Genomic DNA, 15,725 nt, shown 5'->3' on the forward strand with positions numbered 1-15,725 from the left:
AGTTCCCTGTTTGATTTCTCACACGAAAATTAGTATTTTCCAGCTGTGTTGTACTTCATCGATTTCATTCTGAAGTGCAGTGTCTCTGGAGTGAGATTTAAACTACAAAGGCAGGCTTTTTTTCAAATTTCATTACAAATTATTCCAAAAGTTTTATGTAAAAGTACACTGAATGCACCAATAGCAATGCTTGGATACTTCACAACTTTTCACTCTGAAGACACTCAACTGTGACGACAGCCATGACGGAATCAAATATCCTACTCTCCGATGAGATTTTAACCATATTAGCTAGGGCAACCGGGGAGGAGCTGAAAATATAATTCAACATCAAACCTTTTGTTTGTAAAGGTGGGGAGGGAATGTAAAACAAAGAAGAGGAGACTTTTACATTGCAGGGTCTCCAATTACACCAAAAACTTCCTTGTAACTACTTTGTAAACATTGTTTTTTTTGTTTTGGAGACACAAGAGACTTCAGAGATTGGAAACAACAGAAGGAAGACAGCGGGGCCGGTCAGCCTCTGTGGCAGCAGAAGAATGGTCCATACTGCACAACAGAAGCTAGGATTGTTGGTGGAGGGGTCAGCAGGGACAATGAGGTGTGAATGAATCCTGAAAGGGAAGGAGAGCCTGCAGATGTTGGAAATCTTCCTCTTCTTCTTTGAGTTTTTACGGCATTTAGCATCCACATTGTTGCATTGCTGCCATCTTCAGGATTTATTGTCCTTCAATGTCCTTTCAGCTTAAAGCCGTCCTTCCAGTCCCATCGCCCTTAAATAACTAAACAACCCCTGATCACTCTCCCCACATTCCAATAAACCTTTAACACTGTTCTCTACCAGTCCTATTTTGCGTAATTGTTGTAACATTTGTTGCCTTTCCTATGCAAATTTCCGGCAGGAAATAAGGATATGCTCTACTGTTTCAGTCTCCTGACACAGATCGCAAAAACCTGTTGGATGCTTATTTATGATGGCCAGTGCCATTAAGGTTGCTGTGCCCAATTCTCAGTCTACTTATAATTACTTGCTCCTTCCGCTTTACTCCCCTACTTCTTCCCATATCTACTCTGTTCTGAATTGAATGTAAATGTCCTCCTTTTATTGCTCTATCCCAATGCTGCTGCCACTGTTGATTTATCCTTCTCCACACTATGCTCTTCCCCTCTGATTTTGATAGTTTAATATTGACCTCTACAGATCCTTTTTTGACTGCTGCTTTTGCCAGCCTATCTGCTGTCTCATTTCCCACAACACCCGAATGTGCTGGAACCCACATGCTGGAAATCCAAGGCAAAACGGGCACAAAAATGCTGGAGGAACTCAGCAGGCCAGACAGCATCTATGGAGAAGAGTGAACAGTCGACGTTTCGGGCCGAGACCCTTCCTTCATCAGGAGAGGCCTGCTCTTGGTAGAGTTTGTAGTTTATCCTCCATAAATCGTTGCGTGGCGGGAATCGGCGCGACTCCCTCACCTCGGCTCCGGAGCGGGCGCTCACTCCCGCGTGACCCGGTGAACTTGCCCTCGGAGCCGCGCGGGAGCGCGCTGACCCCGGAAGGAGACGCTTCTCCTTCCTGCCTTCCTTTCCCTCCCGCTGTCGGTGGCGGTGGCTGTGGGTTCGCTCTTGTCCGGTCTCGCCTCCCCGCCGTCTCTGTCCCCACCCCAGCCGCTCCGTCCCACGGGCGTGACTGATCGGACGGTGAGTGCGAGAGGGCAATTTAACAGATCAATTTAAAAAACCGGGGGAACTCGGCGCGTCAGGCCGCGTCCGCGGTGTGGTGGTGGTGGGGAGATGGACAGTCGACGCTTTGGGTCGAGACCCTTTATCAGGACAATCGGCCCGAACTAGCGCCTGTCCATTTCCCTCCACAGAGGCTGCCTGACTTGATTCGGTTCCTCCCGCATCTGGTGTGCGTTGCTGTAGATTCCCAGCCTCCGCAGTCTCTCTTGTGTCCGGTCAGGCAGCCTCTGTGGAAGGAAATGGGTGGTCAGAAACCCTTCATTTGGTCTGAGAGAGGGGAGGTGGTCAGTGTAGGGAGGTGAGGAGGACGGGGAGAGTTGGAATAGCCTCAGAAACTGGGAGGGGAAGGATGGGTGGAGGCGACAGAGTGTTGCAGATGGTGGAATCTGATGAGAAAGTACGGGGGAGCGTGGCATCAATGTAGGGAGGGGGTTGGAAAACCAAGTGGGTTCCTCTGAATGGAATTTAGGCTTTGTCAGATTCCCTATTTGGCCAAGTGTAGGTGATGATGGAGTGGGTGGCTGGGAAAGGTGCAGGGTGAGGGGGGCTAGGATAGTTGTAGGAGTTGGTAGGTTAGGTGGAGAGGCAGAGGGGGAACATTTTAACGAGTGTTCATGCTGTCCAGCCTCTGTCCCCATCTCCACTTGCTCCTTCTCCATCTGCCTATCACCCCTCATTGCCTGGATCCACTTGTCATTTCCGAACCCTTGCTCCATCCCTGCCTTCCACCTTTTATGCCCGCCATCTCCCCTTTACCATTCAATCCTGACAAAGGGTCTCAGCCCGAAACATCGACTGTCCGTTTCTGTCAGTAGATGCTGCCTGACCCGCTCGAGTTCCTCCATGTTTTGATAGTTGCTCCAGATTCCCACATCTGCAGTTTCATGTGTCTCGAAAGGCAACTGAATAACGAGAAGCTGCACATTTCATTATGAACTGCATCAATGCAACTGTGCATAAAATGGGAGGGAGAATCGTTCCTGCCTTAACCTGCTTAATCCTGCTAAGGCCTGCAATGGACCATTTTCTAGCAGAAGATTCACACTTTTGGGAGTTAAAGAATGTTTTTGCTGATCTTATAACTTTCATGTCTCTAGGACAGGGTCTCCACCCAAAAACATTGACCATTCCTGTCTCCTCAGATGTTGCCCGACCAGCTAAGTTCCTCCAGCAGTTTATTTTCTGCTGCATATTCGAGCAGCTGTGGTAATTTACCTCATCTGGACCACCACTTCTGCATTGTCAGTGGTTTGATCTACTTTAAAGCCATTGACCAAAGATTTAAAGATTCATGATCAAAGTATGTGTGCAGTCCTGAGATTCATCTTCCCAAGATGGCCACAAAACAAAACCACCATGGAACGCATTTCAAACACCCAACGAGCAAAAAAAAAAGGAACAAATTGTGCAAGCGTTGAAAAAATGAGTGAAAAACACACAGAACATAAAACATCAGACCGCAGAGTCCTTGAAACAGTCTGGGAATGTTCGGCTTACCTTAGTTCAGGTCTGTTTTTCATTGTCTGCAGGGGATAGAGCCAGTCGTCTGATCAAAATCGCATAAAATAGCAATCAAAAAGGAGTAAGCAGTAACGTGCAGCCCTGCCAAGGGGTCTCAGCCCAAAACGTCAACTGTTTTTTTTTCCCCATAGATGCTGCCTGGCCAGCTTAGTTCTTCCAGCATTTTGTGTGTGTTGCTTGGATTTCCTGCCTCTGCGGGGTTTCTCTTGTTTGTAACATGACTTGCATTATCTGCGGAGTCTAATCCACAAACTGCGTCGATTAAACCTTGCCCGAGACTCTGGCAGCCGTGAGCGAGAGGGAGAGAGGGATTGCTCAAGCGTAGGCACCTCCTTCTGGCAGGACAGAGAGAGAGAGAGATCAGTCACACGCAGGGTGATGGCACTGAATACTTGCTGGCCTTCCGCTCTTGTCCACATTGATTTCAGTCTTGCTCGACACTCTAATCAGCAAGTAGGAGCGAAATACTGCAGTTAATAGTAAGTCAAAATAAAAACAGGAAATGCTGGGAATACTTTGCAGATCAGGCAGCACCTGTGGAGAGAGAGGGGAAAAAAACCCTAAAGATTATCAGCTTAATGAGTAGAAAAAGTTAAAAATAAAACATGCTTTTACATTTCAAAGGGAGGAGGGTAGTGAAAACAAAATATCTGATGCGAGGTTGGAAGCTGAGTGACGGGGTGGTGGTGGCTGAGAGGAAATGTTTAGTGCCTGCTGAATCACTGCTAATTGGAGGAGACAAATAGTGGGAAAGATGGAGAGATTTAAAAGATATATCTCTGTCTGTGGGTAGCAGGGTGGAGATACGTCTCTACCAAAGGAGGTGTAAGGCATTCCTTTCCTCTGCTAGCCTGCTTTAGAATGCTTTAGAACAGAGGGATCTAAGAATAATGGTGTATAGTTCCCTGAAGTTGGAATCTCATGGGGATAGGGTGGTGAAGAAAGCTTTTGGTTTGCTGGCCTTTATTAATCAGAGCATTGAGTATAGGAGTTGGGATGTAATGTTGAAATTGTATAAGGCATTGGTAAGGCCAAATCTGGAGTATTTTGTACAGTTCTGGTCACCGAATTATAGGAAGGATGTCAATAAAATTGAGAGAGTACAGAGGAGGTTTACTGAACTGTTACCTGGGTTTCATCTCCTAAGTTACAGAGAAAGGTTGAACAAGTTAGGTCTTTATTCTTTGGAGCGTAGCAGGTTGAGGGGAGACTTCATAGAGGTGTTTAAAATTATGAGGGGGATTGATAGAGTTGATGTGGTTAGACTTTTTCCATTGAGAGTGGGGAAGATTCAAACAAGAGGACATGGGTTGAGAATTAGAGGACAAAAGTTTAGGGGTAACATGAGGGGGAACTTCTTTACTCAGAGAGTGGTAGCTGTGTGGAACGAGCTTCCAGCAGAAGTGGTTGAGGCAGGTTCGATGTTGTCGTTTAAAGTTAAACTGGATAGATATATGGACAGGAAAGGAATGGAGGGTTATGGGCTAAGTGCAGGTCGGTGGGAATAGGATAGGGTAAGAGTTCGGCATGGACTAGAAGGGCCGAGATGGCCTGTTTCCATGCTGTAATTGTTATATGGTTATAGGTCACCCTTTGGCAAAGTGTGGCACCTACTTAGCCCCCACCCTGAATCAGGGTCACATGACCATGGAAGCAGGTGGTGGATGGTCGTACGAGCAGTTGGTGCATATCACGAGGCCAGGTTATGCGACCACTGACTCCAGGCAGACAATCTCTGAAGAGTATTGATAATGGCTGGGGGTCACCCGTCTTGTAAAGACACTGACCAGAAGAAGGCAGTGGCAAAACACTTCTGTAGAAAAATTTGCCAATAACAATCATACTGAGGACCATGATTGCCTGCATTATATGATACAAGGTGTAATGATATGTAGGTTTGATCGCAAATGTGGGGAGAGGTGACTAACATATATTGATGACCCATCCACATTAGAAAGGTTGGCTGACTGTTGTCTGTTATGGTGGAGGGACCACTGAAGTAAAAGGAAGCCATTCAGAGTGGCTAATTGTGAGCTTAAGATTAATTCCTGTTGGTGTGTATATCAAACTTTGACCCTACACTAACCAATTTCAAAAAAACTAAAGAAGTTAAATAACTGAGCAAGGACATGTTGTAGAAAACTTAGTTGAGAAATATATAATGAGAGGATTAGTTTAGAGAAGAACTGTTTAAAATGGAATGTAAGAACCGAGGTTTCAAGATTCAGGTACATAATTTTTACAAGCAATAATGTATAATTATCACTTATAATTATGATGTATTAAGAACTGAATATGCCTGGATTCTTTCGATTTTGTGTTTTTCGCTTGTTTTTTGTTTTGTTGCTGTTTGCGTAATTTGTTTTTAGCGCGTGTGGGGTTTGATGTTTTTCTTTCAGCGGGTTCCATGGTGTTTCTTTGTTTCGTAGCTGTCTGAGGAAGGTGAACCTCAGGGTTGTATACTGCACACATACTTAGATAATGTACTCCGAAACTTTGAAGAAAGGCAATCTTTGAATCAAGTTGAACACTTCGCATCTTTGACATTCTAAATAGGGAATTTTGCAAAGCCTAAATTCCATGCCAAGGAAATCTTTGGGGCTTACTGTCTACTTAATCAAGGAAAGTACCAGATATACAAGTTGGAAATAATGTGGAAAGTGAGTAGCTCAGTTGGTTGGTGGTTGGGTTGAGTTGTTCTCTGATCTTGGCAATCCAATCTTGGAGAACTACTCAACCCAACCAGATACCTAGCTTTGACTCATCTGGTCTCTCTTGCATCAATTAATTATTTCTCTTACTTGTATGACTACATCTTCCTATGAAAATATATCCACGGTGAATTTAAGATCTGACAGTTTAAGATAATTTTAAATATGACAAATTGAAAGGCAGAACAGATTCAAGGGGCCAGATTATTTATTGATTTATTTTCCTTGTGTTATGAAATAATGTGATTATTTGCTATATACTACCCTGAAAGTTAAGAATTTACTTCTTAAATTGAGTTCAAACCGATGTCAAAGCAACTGGGGATCAAGATTCCGGCACACCATTGGCAATTGAAATTCAAACCTCAAAAACAAATTTTGAGGTTCTTATCAGAAGCAGTGGTGGAAATGGAATCGAAAACAAATGTTAAAGTTAAGTTTTTTTTTGTTTCAGGATTGCTGGTGGAGATGACTCGGTCAAAGAGGATTGGCAATCATAACAGCGACAAAAAGAAAAATGTGTCAAAGCTGTGGAAGACGAAAAGGCGAACAAAAGACTTAGATCAGATCCATGATGATATGAAACCTGAAAATGCCAGCAAGTTACTGCACCAGGAAGTAGATTGTGACGTCACTGGAAATGCACAGTTTTATTGCTTGCACTGTGCGTAAGTAGCTGTCATTTGTGAACAATATGTTCTCTACTTTTATGTGCACCCTACCAACGATGTACATCTGTGTCCTGCTGGAATGGTACTGTACTCATTTGCAGTGGAGGGTCTGCTGTGGACAGTTCCATTCTGCTCAGGTCTGTGCTTAGAATTTTAACTGGTTTTACAGAAGACTGAGTTGTTACTCACCCGTAACTCGGTCACATGGAGTAGGTTACATGGTTGGCACGACATTGTGGGCCGAAGGGCCTGTAATGTGTTCTAGCTATCTGTGTTCTATGAGCCTGCTTGTAAAGACACTGATGATATGCCCTGGTAGTTTTTCTATAATTATAAATCAAATATATCTACAACCTTTAACTTAAAAAGCCTTTTCGGACCTTAAAATAATTTGGGTGGCAAGGTGGAGATCCTTCCCTCTGCTAGCCTGCAGGTTACCTTTCGGCAAGGTGTAGCACTTATTTAGCATCCTCCCCACCCCCACTGATCAAGTTCACATGAAGCTATGGTCGTATGAGCAGCTGGTGCATGTCACAAGTCCTGGTGATGCGACCACTAACGGCAGGCAGACAATCCCTGAAGAGTATTGATAAAATCCAGGGTTACCTGTCTTGTAAAGACACTGCCCAGAAGAAGACAATGGCAAACCACTTCTGTAGAAGGATTTGCCCAGAACAATTGCATTCATGGAAAGACCTTAATTGTCTACGTCATTCGACACAGGGCACAACAAACAAAAAACTAATGAATGGCTTTAAAGTCAATTTCTCCATAAATTGTTTTGATCTCAAGTTCAGAAAAGAAGCTGACAAAGCAAAACAACTAAGAACAGTGAAAATGAAAAAGTTTTTTTAATATACTACTAAATCTCATATATTCTGTGCACACTTGGAAAATGGTGATAAGCTTTTACACACAAGTTTGATGTTCTCAATCACCTGGCTAACTTTATATTGAGCTTTCCGCTTGCTGCCTCAGACAACGACTGTAGGGAGATGAGAGCAGAGGTGTGTTAGTTACAGCATAATGGCCAAAGCAGAAGTTTCTGAAGAGATAATTGGCAAAAAGTTTGATTGGTGAATGGAATAAAATAATGTTGTATCTCCCTTTATTTTCTGATCCTTACGGTTCTACCAGGAGTCAAGAATGGCAAGGAATCCTAATTCTAAGATTTCAGTTTATTCTAGAGTACAAACAAAATACAAACACTAAGCAAACTAAATAAAGAGCTGAGAAACGATGCTAAGGGGAATTAACATTAATGGGTGTAAGACAATGTAATAAAAGATGGTGCTTCTGAAAATTCTATCACTTTTATAGATAAGATGAGGGAAATTCCTTGGATAAAGATGAATTAATTAATAGGCTACATAATTAAAACAATTACAAGATGTGGGTGATGTGCTAATACTTCCCCAATGAAAAATATGTAGGGTGATAAACCCGACAAAATCTGCAGAAGCTGGAAATCCAAAGCAACCCACACAAAATGCTGGAGGATCTCAGCAGGCCAGGCAGCATCTTTGGAAAAGAGTAGACAGTCGACATTTCAGGCCGAGACCCTTCACCAGGACATAAGGTGATAAACTGTTAGTTTAGCTGCTATACTGCTTTCTGTCAGTGAGTGTGAAAAGTACTTGAGTTTGTTAAAAAGTACAAATCTCACAGGAAAGTGTAATTTAAAAATAACAGTGGTTTCCAACAATATTAAAAAAAAATTATGGACGTCCACATGGGTTTAATCACTTCAGTAACTTTTCTTTTGTTCCATTTGCAGGCGATACTTTATTGATCAGAGGACTCTGAAAGAACATTTTAAGACAAAAGTTCACAAACGAAGGTAATTGTCTTCAAACACGGTCTTAGGCTCAGTCACGATGTAGGAAGATGAGTGGAGGAGAATGAGGCATTGAATTATAGAACCATACAGCCCACCTTGTCTATGCCATTGGTGATACCTATCTATGTTAATCCCATTTGCCTGTGAAAACTTGCCCCTTCTATATCCTTTAAATATCTCCCCTCTCACATTAAACCTGTACCCTCTAGCTCTAGGCTCCCGTGCCCTGGGAAAAAGACTGACTGTGTATCCTATTTATGACCCTCAGAATTTTATAAATCTCTATAAGGTCATAGAGTGCTACAGCACAAAAACAGGCCATTCGGCCCATTTGGTCCGTGCTCAACTGTTATTCTGCCTAGTTCCATTGACGCACACCTGGACCATAGCCTTCCACACCCCCCTCATCCATGTACATCCAAACCAGTCAGCCCTCCATGTTCCAGTGAAAATATATTCAATTCAATCTCTCCTGGAATAGAGTCACAGAAAAGTACAGCATAGAAATGGCACCTATGGCCCGTCTAATCAGTGAACCATTTAAACTGCCGACTCCCATCGACCTGCACTGGGACCATCGCCCTCCATACCCCTACCATCCATGTACAGTAACTGGCAGTTCATTCCATACTCTCACCATACCCTCTGAGTGAAGAAGGTTCCCCTCGTGTTCCCTTTCAACTTTTCATCTTTCACCCCTAACCCAAGAGCTCTAGTTGCAGTCCCACCCAACCTCAGTGGAAAAGGTCGGCTTGCATTTATGCTATTTGTATCCCTCATAATTTCATACACCTCTATCAAATCTCCCCTCAGTCTTCTACGTTCCAAGGAATAAAGTCCTAACATATTCAATCTTTCCTTATAACTCAGGCCCTCCAGTCCCAGTAACATCCTTGTAAATCCTAATCTGTAACTCCCTTTATACCAGGCAACATTCTGGTGACTCTTTCCTGTACTATCTGTGTTGTTACCGCACCCTTCCTCTGAAGCAAACAGAACTATACACACCCAAATGTGGTCTGACCAATGTTTTCTTCAGCAGCAACGTGATGGCCCAACTTTTACCCTCAATGCCTCGGCCTATTAATACAAGCTTAGCAAACACTGCCTTCACTACCCTATCCACCTTTGTGCATTGATGCTCCCAAGGTCCCTGTCATTCATTCTAAGCTGTATGTTTCACTTCCAGAGGCACATTATTACTCATTTGTCTGGATTAAATTCCATCTGCCTCTGCACCATCCAACTATCCAGCCAGTCTATACCCCACACTATTCTCTGACAAACTTTTTTGATGTCTACAACTCCATTACTTTTCATGTCATCTGCAAACTTACTAATCATACCACTTACCATTCTCATCCAAGTTGTACATATACAAAAATCAAAGATCTCAGTACCAACTCTTATGATACCACACTTGTTATAGACTTCCAGTCAGAAAAACACCCACTTAACCTCTGACTCCAATCACCCAGCCCTATTCTGAAAGTTTAAGATGTGCAGTAGTCAGGAATGCTATTGAAATTGAGTTATATTAAATCATCATTTGGTTTTGATTAATGATGAGTCTAATTGATGACTTAGCTGGCTGGTGGTTAGTGGCATCTGCACCAAGCTGAGGCGAGTGGTCCCTGTTTCGAATCCGGCTGGCTACTTGCACGCTTTCCATCTGTGCTGGGTTGAGTGTCAAGTTAGTCACTCAGCCTCGTAAAAAAAATCCTAAAGAAATGGCAAGGTTGCTGCCTGATGCGCCATAAGGCGCAGAGAGGAACAACAGCTTTTGGATGATGCAGTTCAGCAACCTTCTGCAACTTTTATGCATTTGGCCACCCTGGCAGCATATGGCTGGGGGGGTCGTAGATTACCTGAATCTTTATGCCTCTTTAGGAGCCATATATCTATTTTCTGTCTGCTTTGTATTTATGTGGCACATTTATTTTGGTTAATTTGTCATGTGGGTTGGGGGTGGTAGGAGTGAAGAGTATAGTTATGTATTTACGTTTTGTCTTCAGTTTTTTATCTGGTTGGAGTTGGAAGCAGCTGGGAATGATATTTTTTTGAATGTTTCGCTTATCATTTAAATACATTTGAGAAAATGCTTGGCTTACGTACATTTGAATACTCTTGGGCTGCTTATTTCATTATATCATTAGTTTCATCGTTACAAGATCGTTTGTCTTTGCTGGTTACTCAATAAGGGATAAGATGTACTTTCATTGACTTGGAACTTTGTTGTTTGTGGAGAGAGCATCATACGGTGTCAATCCTTCCCTCTTCCCCCCCCCCCATCGTGTTTAGCCTCTGAGGGGGGGTGGGTTTGCTTGAAAGTAACGATTACACTCCCTTTTGACTGAAGGTAAGGTTACAGATAAGTTTGGGGTATCTTGTACTGTTTGTCCACTTTCTCAAACCTCCTTCAACAAGGCAACAAAAGTTAGCTCCACAACGTCTGTACAATAATTATTTAGGTGAGCTTTGACCATGAACATTTGAACTGAGGAAGGCTCCAAATTCAAATGCGATCTCACTATTTTGTGATGTTTGTTAAAGATCAGTTTTATTTGTCACATGTACATTGAAATGTGTTTGCATCAAATCAAATCAGCGAGGATTGTGCTGGGCAGCCTGCAAGTGTCGCCACGCTTCTGGCGCCAACATAGCATGCCCACAACTCACTAACCCTACCCCATATGTGAAGGGAAACCGGAGCACCCGAGGAAACTCAGGGTGAGACGTGCAAACTCCTTACAGACAGTGGCAGGAATTGAACTCTGATCTTTCAGCTGGATTCCGTAAAGCGTTGCAATAATTTAATGATTGATTATTTAATTTCTAGCTTGTCTTCACTTTCCAAAGCAGGTATTGTGCTTAACAGAATAAAAACCCAACTTCACCTGCATCAGGGGATTTGTTGAATAAACTGACTGAGTTATTGGGGTAGTCTGCTTTGATTTAAAGTGTTAATTTCAGTGCCTGAGGTGCAACAAATAACATTCACTAGTTGAATAAAACAATGAAAAAAAAATTGATGATCAAAAATCAAAGACATTGAGTCTTCATCCTGTATTTTTGTATGCTTGTTTTCTAGGCTAAAGCAATTGAGTGAAGAGCCATATACCCAGGATGAAGCAGAACGAGCAGCAGGAATGGGCTCCTACGTACCAGCAAAGAAAATCAAAGTCGAGACACAGGCTGTAGAGGAGGATATGAACATATAATAATTCACGGATTTAACCTTTCAATGAGATATGTTTTGAACTACTTCCAAAGACTAACTGTTGATTTAGCTGACCTTTGTATTGTTAAAATTGTAATACAAGTTCAATTGTCATTCAGTCATACATGAAAACCCATGATTCCAGCCAAATGAAACAGTGTTACTCTGGGGCCCAGGTGCAAAACACAGTACCAACAGTCATACACAGCACATATGAAAGCAAGCACATATAAGAGATCAGTAAAATACAGTCACACTAAAAAATACAGTCCAAGTCCCTGTGTCCATGAATGTTGCAGCAGTCTGCAGTCGAACACAATATTGCTTGTCTTCCGCTGAGCAAACACTGGGGGGCAGCACTGACTCCAACGCCTCTCTCCTTGTGCGGCTTGAGGCTTTGTCCTCACTACAACCAAGACCACGCAGCTCCCCCACCACCAATAAATCAGCGAATCAGACTTGCAGCATTCAGCATTAACAATATCCAACAGGGTCTTATGATCGCAAGAAAAGCGACTAAGACGATCGCTCGCTGTTAGGGTGCACACTGACTCCTCTGAACCCTCTCCGATGCAGGCAGCAGGGCGAGCCGCACTAAGACCAGCTCCTTCACTTTCTCTGCTAACAAGCAACTCGCTGATGGGGTAGTCCTGCAGTACTCTAAATTCTTAATGTCCAGCAGGGTCTTGCAATCATAACAAATACATTTAAAAAAGACAATAGCCCCTTTGGTTGGCCCTCTAGAAGCCACTGCGACCAAATGCGACACCATCTTATTGGAAAAAATAGACCCAAAGCCAGTAGCTTGAAGTTAGGCTGTCTTGCTTCATCTGCTGGCTGTGGTATCTCTTGTGTTAACTGATTAACTCCAGTCTACATTATTTTGGTGATCAAGATCCATGCTTGATTGCATTTGCACTGCCAGATATCAACTAATAGCGGAAGATAGGAGTTCAGCTCTTGGGTCTGCACGACAGCCAGCTAGGAAGGAGATAGAAGGAAATTACTATTTCATACCGACTCAGTTATAGTGTATCGTGATATTTGAATGATGCTAGGATAGAAGTGTAAAGGCAAGCATGAGGAATTTTAAAGGATGTATGTTTGCAGAGTAACAACTGTGGGCAGTACAGTGATGAGACAGCAGACTAGAATCTGGACAAGCAAAAAAAAAATCGGGGAATGTGTGGAATTGAGCAGCATCTGTACAGGGGGTGGGGAGGTGGGGAATTGTTTGTCCCTTGGGTCAACACCCTGCATCAGGTTCATGGAAAACATGAACAAATGAAGACTGTTTAGAGCAGGGGCTTACAATCTCGGGTCCACGGACCCCTCGGTTGATGGAGACAACAAACTGAAGATTGTAATATATAGGAGCAGGGCTAGGCCATTTGGCCCATCAAGTCTGCTCCAGCATTTCATCATGGCCGATCCTTTTCCCTCTCAGCCCCAATCTCCTGCCATCTCCCCGTATCCGTTCTTGCCCCGACTAATCAAGGATCTTATCAACCTCAGCCTTAAATATACCCCAATGCCTTGGCCTTCACAGCCATCTGTGGTAACCAATTCCACAGATTCACCACTCTTTGGCTAAAGAAATTCCTCCTTGTCTCTGTTCTAAATGGACATCCTCTCCACATCCACTCTATCGAGGCCTTTCATGGTTGAAGACACTTAATGGGGGTGGGGGGGGGAGGAAGAGGAGGATAAAATTCAATGAGCTGGAGATACCTGACCCAGGAGACTGAAAGCAAAGAGCTGAGAACGGAGACCCTCCGATGAAGGCCAACGAGGTTCACCGGGCCATGCCTTTATTCATTGGAACTTTGGAGAATGGGGCGGGGGGGCAGTGCAACCCTATAGAAATGTTTGAAATTATGAGTGTAGGATAGGAACAATCCTCCCTGGGGTAGAGGAGTTTAATTTGGGTTGAGAGGGGAAACTTTCTCTCAGTATGTGGAATGATCTGGGAGATTGCTGGGCGGCGTGGTTAGAAGGGCCTGGGAAGGGTCTCGGCCTGAAACGTCGACTGCACCTCTTCCTACAGATGCTGCCTGGCCTGCTGCGTTCACCAGCAACTTTGATGTGTGTTGCTTGAATTTCCAGCATCTGCAGAATTCCTGTTGTTTACTGTAGTCAGAATCAGGTTTAATATCACCAGCATATGCGTGAAATTTGTTTACTTTCCAGAAGCAGTACAATGCAATACATAATTAAAAAACCATGAATTACAGTAAATATATGTAAATAGTTAAGTAGTGCAAAAAAAAGGAAATAAAAAAGTGAGGTAGTGTTCGTGGGTTCAGTGTCCATTCAGAGTGGAAGAAGCTGTTTCTGAATCGAGTGTGTGCTTTCATGTTCCTGTACCTCCTCCCTGATGGTAGCAGTGAGAAGAGGCTTAGACTTGGATTGTATTTGTGCTATGACCATAAATGAGTTAATTGTCGTTTTTTCAGAATTTCTTGTGCTTTGATAATGATTCTTTTTCATGATAGCTAAGTTTCATAAGTCAGTGTGTATATTCAGCGACAGGAGGCTACAAAGCTGATGGGTGCAACATGAAGCAATATTCAGGAGGTTTCTGCATCTCTGCCGAACTCATGATTAATAGGACCAGTTACATCAAAACATTAAAAAGCTCAGGATGACAAACAGTAGGAAAAAGGCATGAAATAACTTTCCAAGAATTACAGGAAGCCATTCAGATATCTAATTTCTGACTCCCTATTGCATATTTCAGGTTCCACAAATCAAGCTTCTGTCTTCTGCCTCTGAATTCTATTACAGAGTATCTGGATGGCTGACATAAGCTGTGGCTGCCAAATGTTTGAATTTTTTTTGTAGTATTTAAAGTCGACAATTAACTTATTTGTAAGTTGTCCTCAAGGCTCTGTAAATCACAGGATAGGAGAGTTTTAAATGGGAATAATAGGTTTGTTATTTTAAACAATCCACTTTCTGTAATTTAAATATAGACATACTGTCAATTATTTATTCAGTTGCTAAAATAGATTCTGGCACTTCATTTCTCCATTATTTGACATACATAGAATTGTGAAACTATAAAAAAGTTATAAGAATATTGTTAGATTTACATTATTTCTATATATTTTGCCCCTTTTGTCCTTTCCTAGTTCCATTGTCAATCCCTCCCTCTGTTCTAAGGCAGATGTTGACAACGAATTATGGAGAGAGAGGCAAAGTTAAAATATTAACGTTTCCTCTCGCCTTGACCTCCTGATTTTTTTTGTGTTACCTTATATTTCTGGCATTGCTTTTTTAAAATCAGTAATTTCAGACCAAGGTTCCTTAGATCCGACATTGAGCACAAATGGATTATTCGTGTACGCTCTGGTGTGAGCCTTCTCTTGTCATTTGGTGTCAAGATGGCGCAGGAATTTTGTCCTGGGCTGAATTGTAAGCAAGATTTTACTCCTAAAATCTCATTTAGTGCATGCCACTCAGAGTTGGAGCCTCAACTTTATGTTAGCAAGACGCCACCATATCAGGTTACGATCAGATCAGCTCATGAACTATCCAAATTTGTGTGAATTGGGTTTGCAGAAAGATAGAGAGAGGTTGGTAGAGAAAAGGAACTATTGTACTGGTTGGTGAGAAGCAGAAAGATATTGGGCAGGCCAATCTGAATGTATTTATATTCACGTGAAGTTCCAGTCGATAACTAAAGTATGCATGCCCATTGAATTCCTTGTCTCCAGCAGGGTGCACAATCACGAGATGACGAGCTCAAATAGAGTCTGCTTATTTATACAAGACTTCATAGATTGCTTTTGGAGCTTTCTATAAATATTATTGCAGCCCATGAGTTGAAATGACAAAATTTAAAAGGGGTGAGAGCTTTAAAGTAACCGATATTACATATACTACTCTTCTGGTAGAGGGAAAGAAAACACTGATTCAATGCATTTTCAACTTTAAAAATTTAAGCAAGTCACCAATTTTTAAAATTCTCTGCACTCTTACCAGAGATGCTGATTTTGCCTTTGCTGAACTAACAG

The 15,725-nt window shown here is 42.6% G+C and overlaps 1 protein-coding gene across 1 annotated transcript; it reads left to right on the top strand.

Annotated features, from left to right (window-relative positions):
- Nucleotides 1-1,560: 1,560 nt before the first annotated feature.
- Nucleotides 1,561-14,164, top strand: znf593 (zinc finger protein 593). The gene is made up of 4 exons (XM_063034916.1): nt 1,561-1,701; nt 6,430-6,643; nt 8,424-8,486; nt 11,578-14,164. The coding sequence occupies exons 2-4, from the start codon at nt 6,444-6,446 to the stop codon at nt 11,705-11,707; spliced, it is 393 nt and encodes a 130-aa protein (XP_062890986.1). The 5' UTR covers nt 1,561-1,701; nt 6,430-6,443; the 3' UTR covers nt 11,708-14,164.
- Nucleotides 14,165-15,725: the final 1,561 nt, after the last annotated feature.

This window comes from Mobula hypostoma, chromosome 28 (genome assembly GCF_963921235.1).
Source record: "Mobula hypostoma chromosome 28, sMobHyp1.1, whole genome shotgun sequence".
In the NCBI taxonomy this organism is placed as follows: domain Eukaryota; kingdom Metazoa; phylum Chordata; class Chondrichthyes; order Myliobatiformes; family Myliobatidae; genus Mobula; species Mobula hypostoma.

What these genes read in the sequence shown, in the direction of transcription:
- znf593 (XM_063034916.1), top strand. Translation starts at nt 6,444, where the DNA reads ATGACTCGGTCAAAGAGGATTGGCAATCATAACAGCGACAAAAAGAAA. An exon ending in TTTTATTGCTTGCACTGTGC is followed by an intron (nt 6,644 to 8,423) that starts GTAAGTAGCTGT and finishes TTCCATTTGCAG; the next exon opens with GCGATACTTTATTGATCAGA. An exon ending in ACAAAAGTTCACAAACGAAG is followed by an intron (nt 8,487 to 11,577) that starts GTAATTGTCTTC and finishes CTTGTTTTCTAG; the next exon opens with GCTAAAGCAATTGAGTGAAG.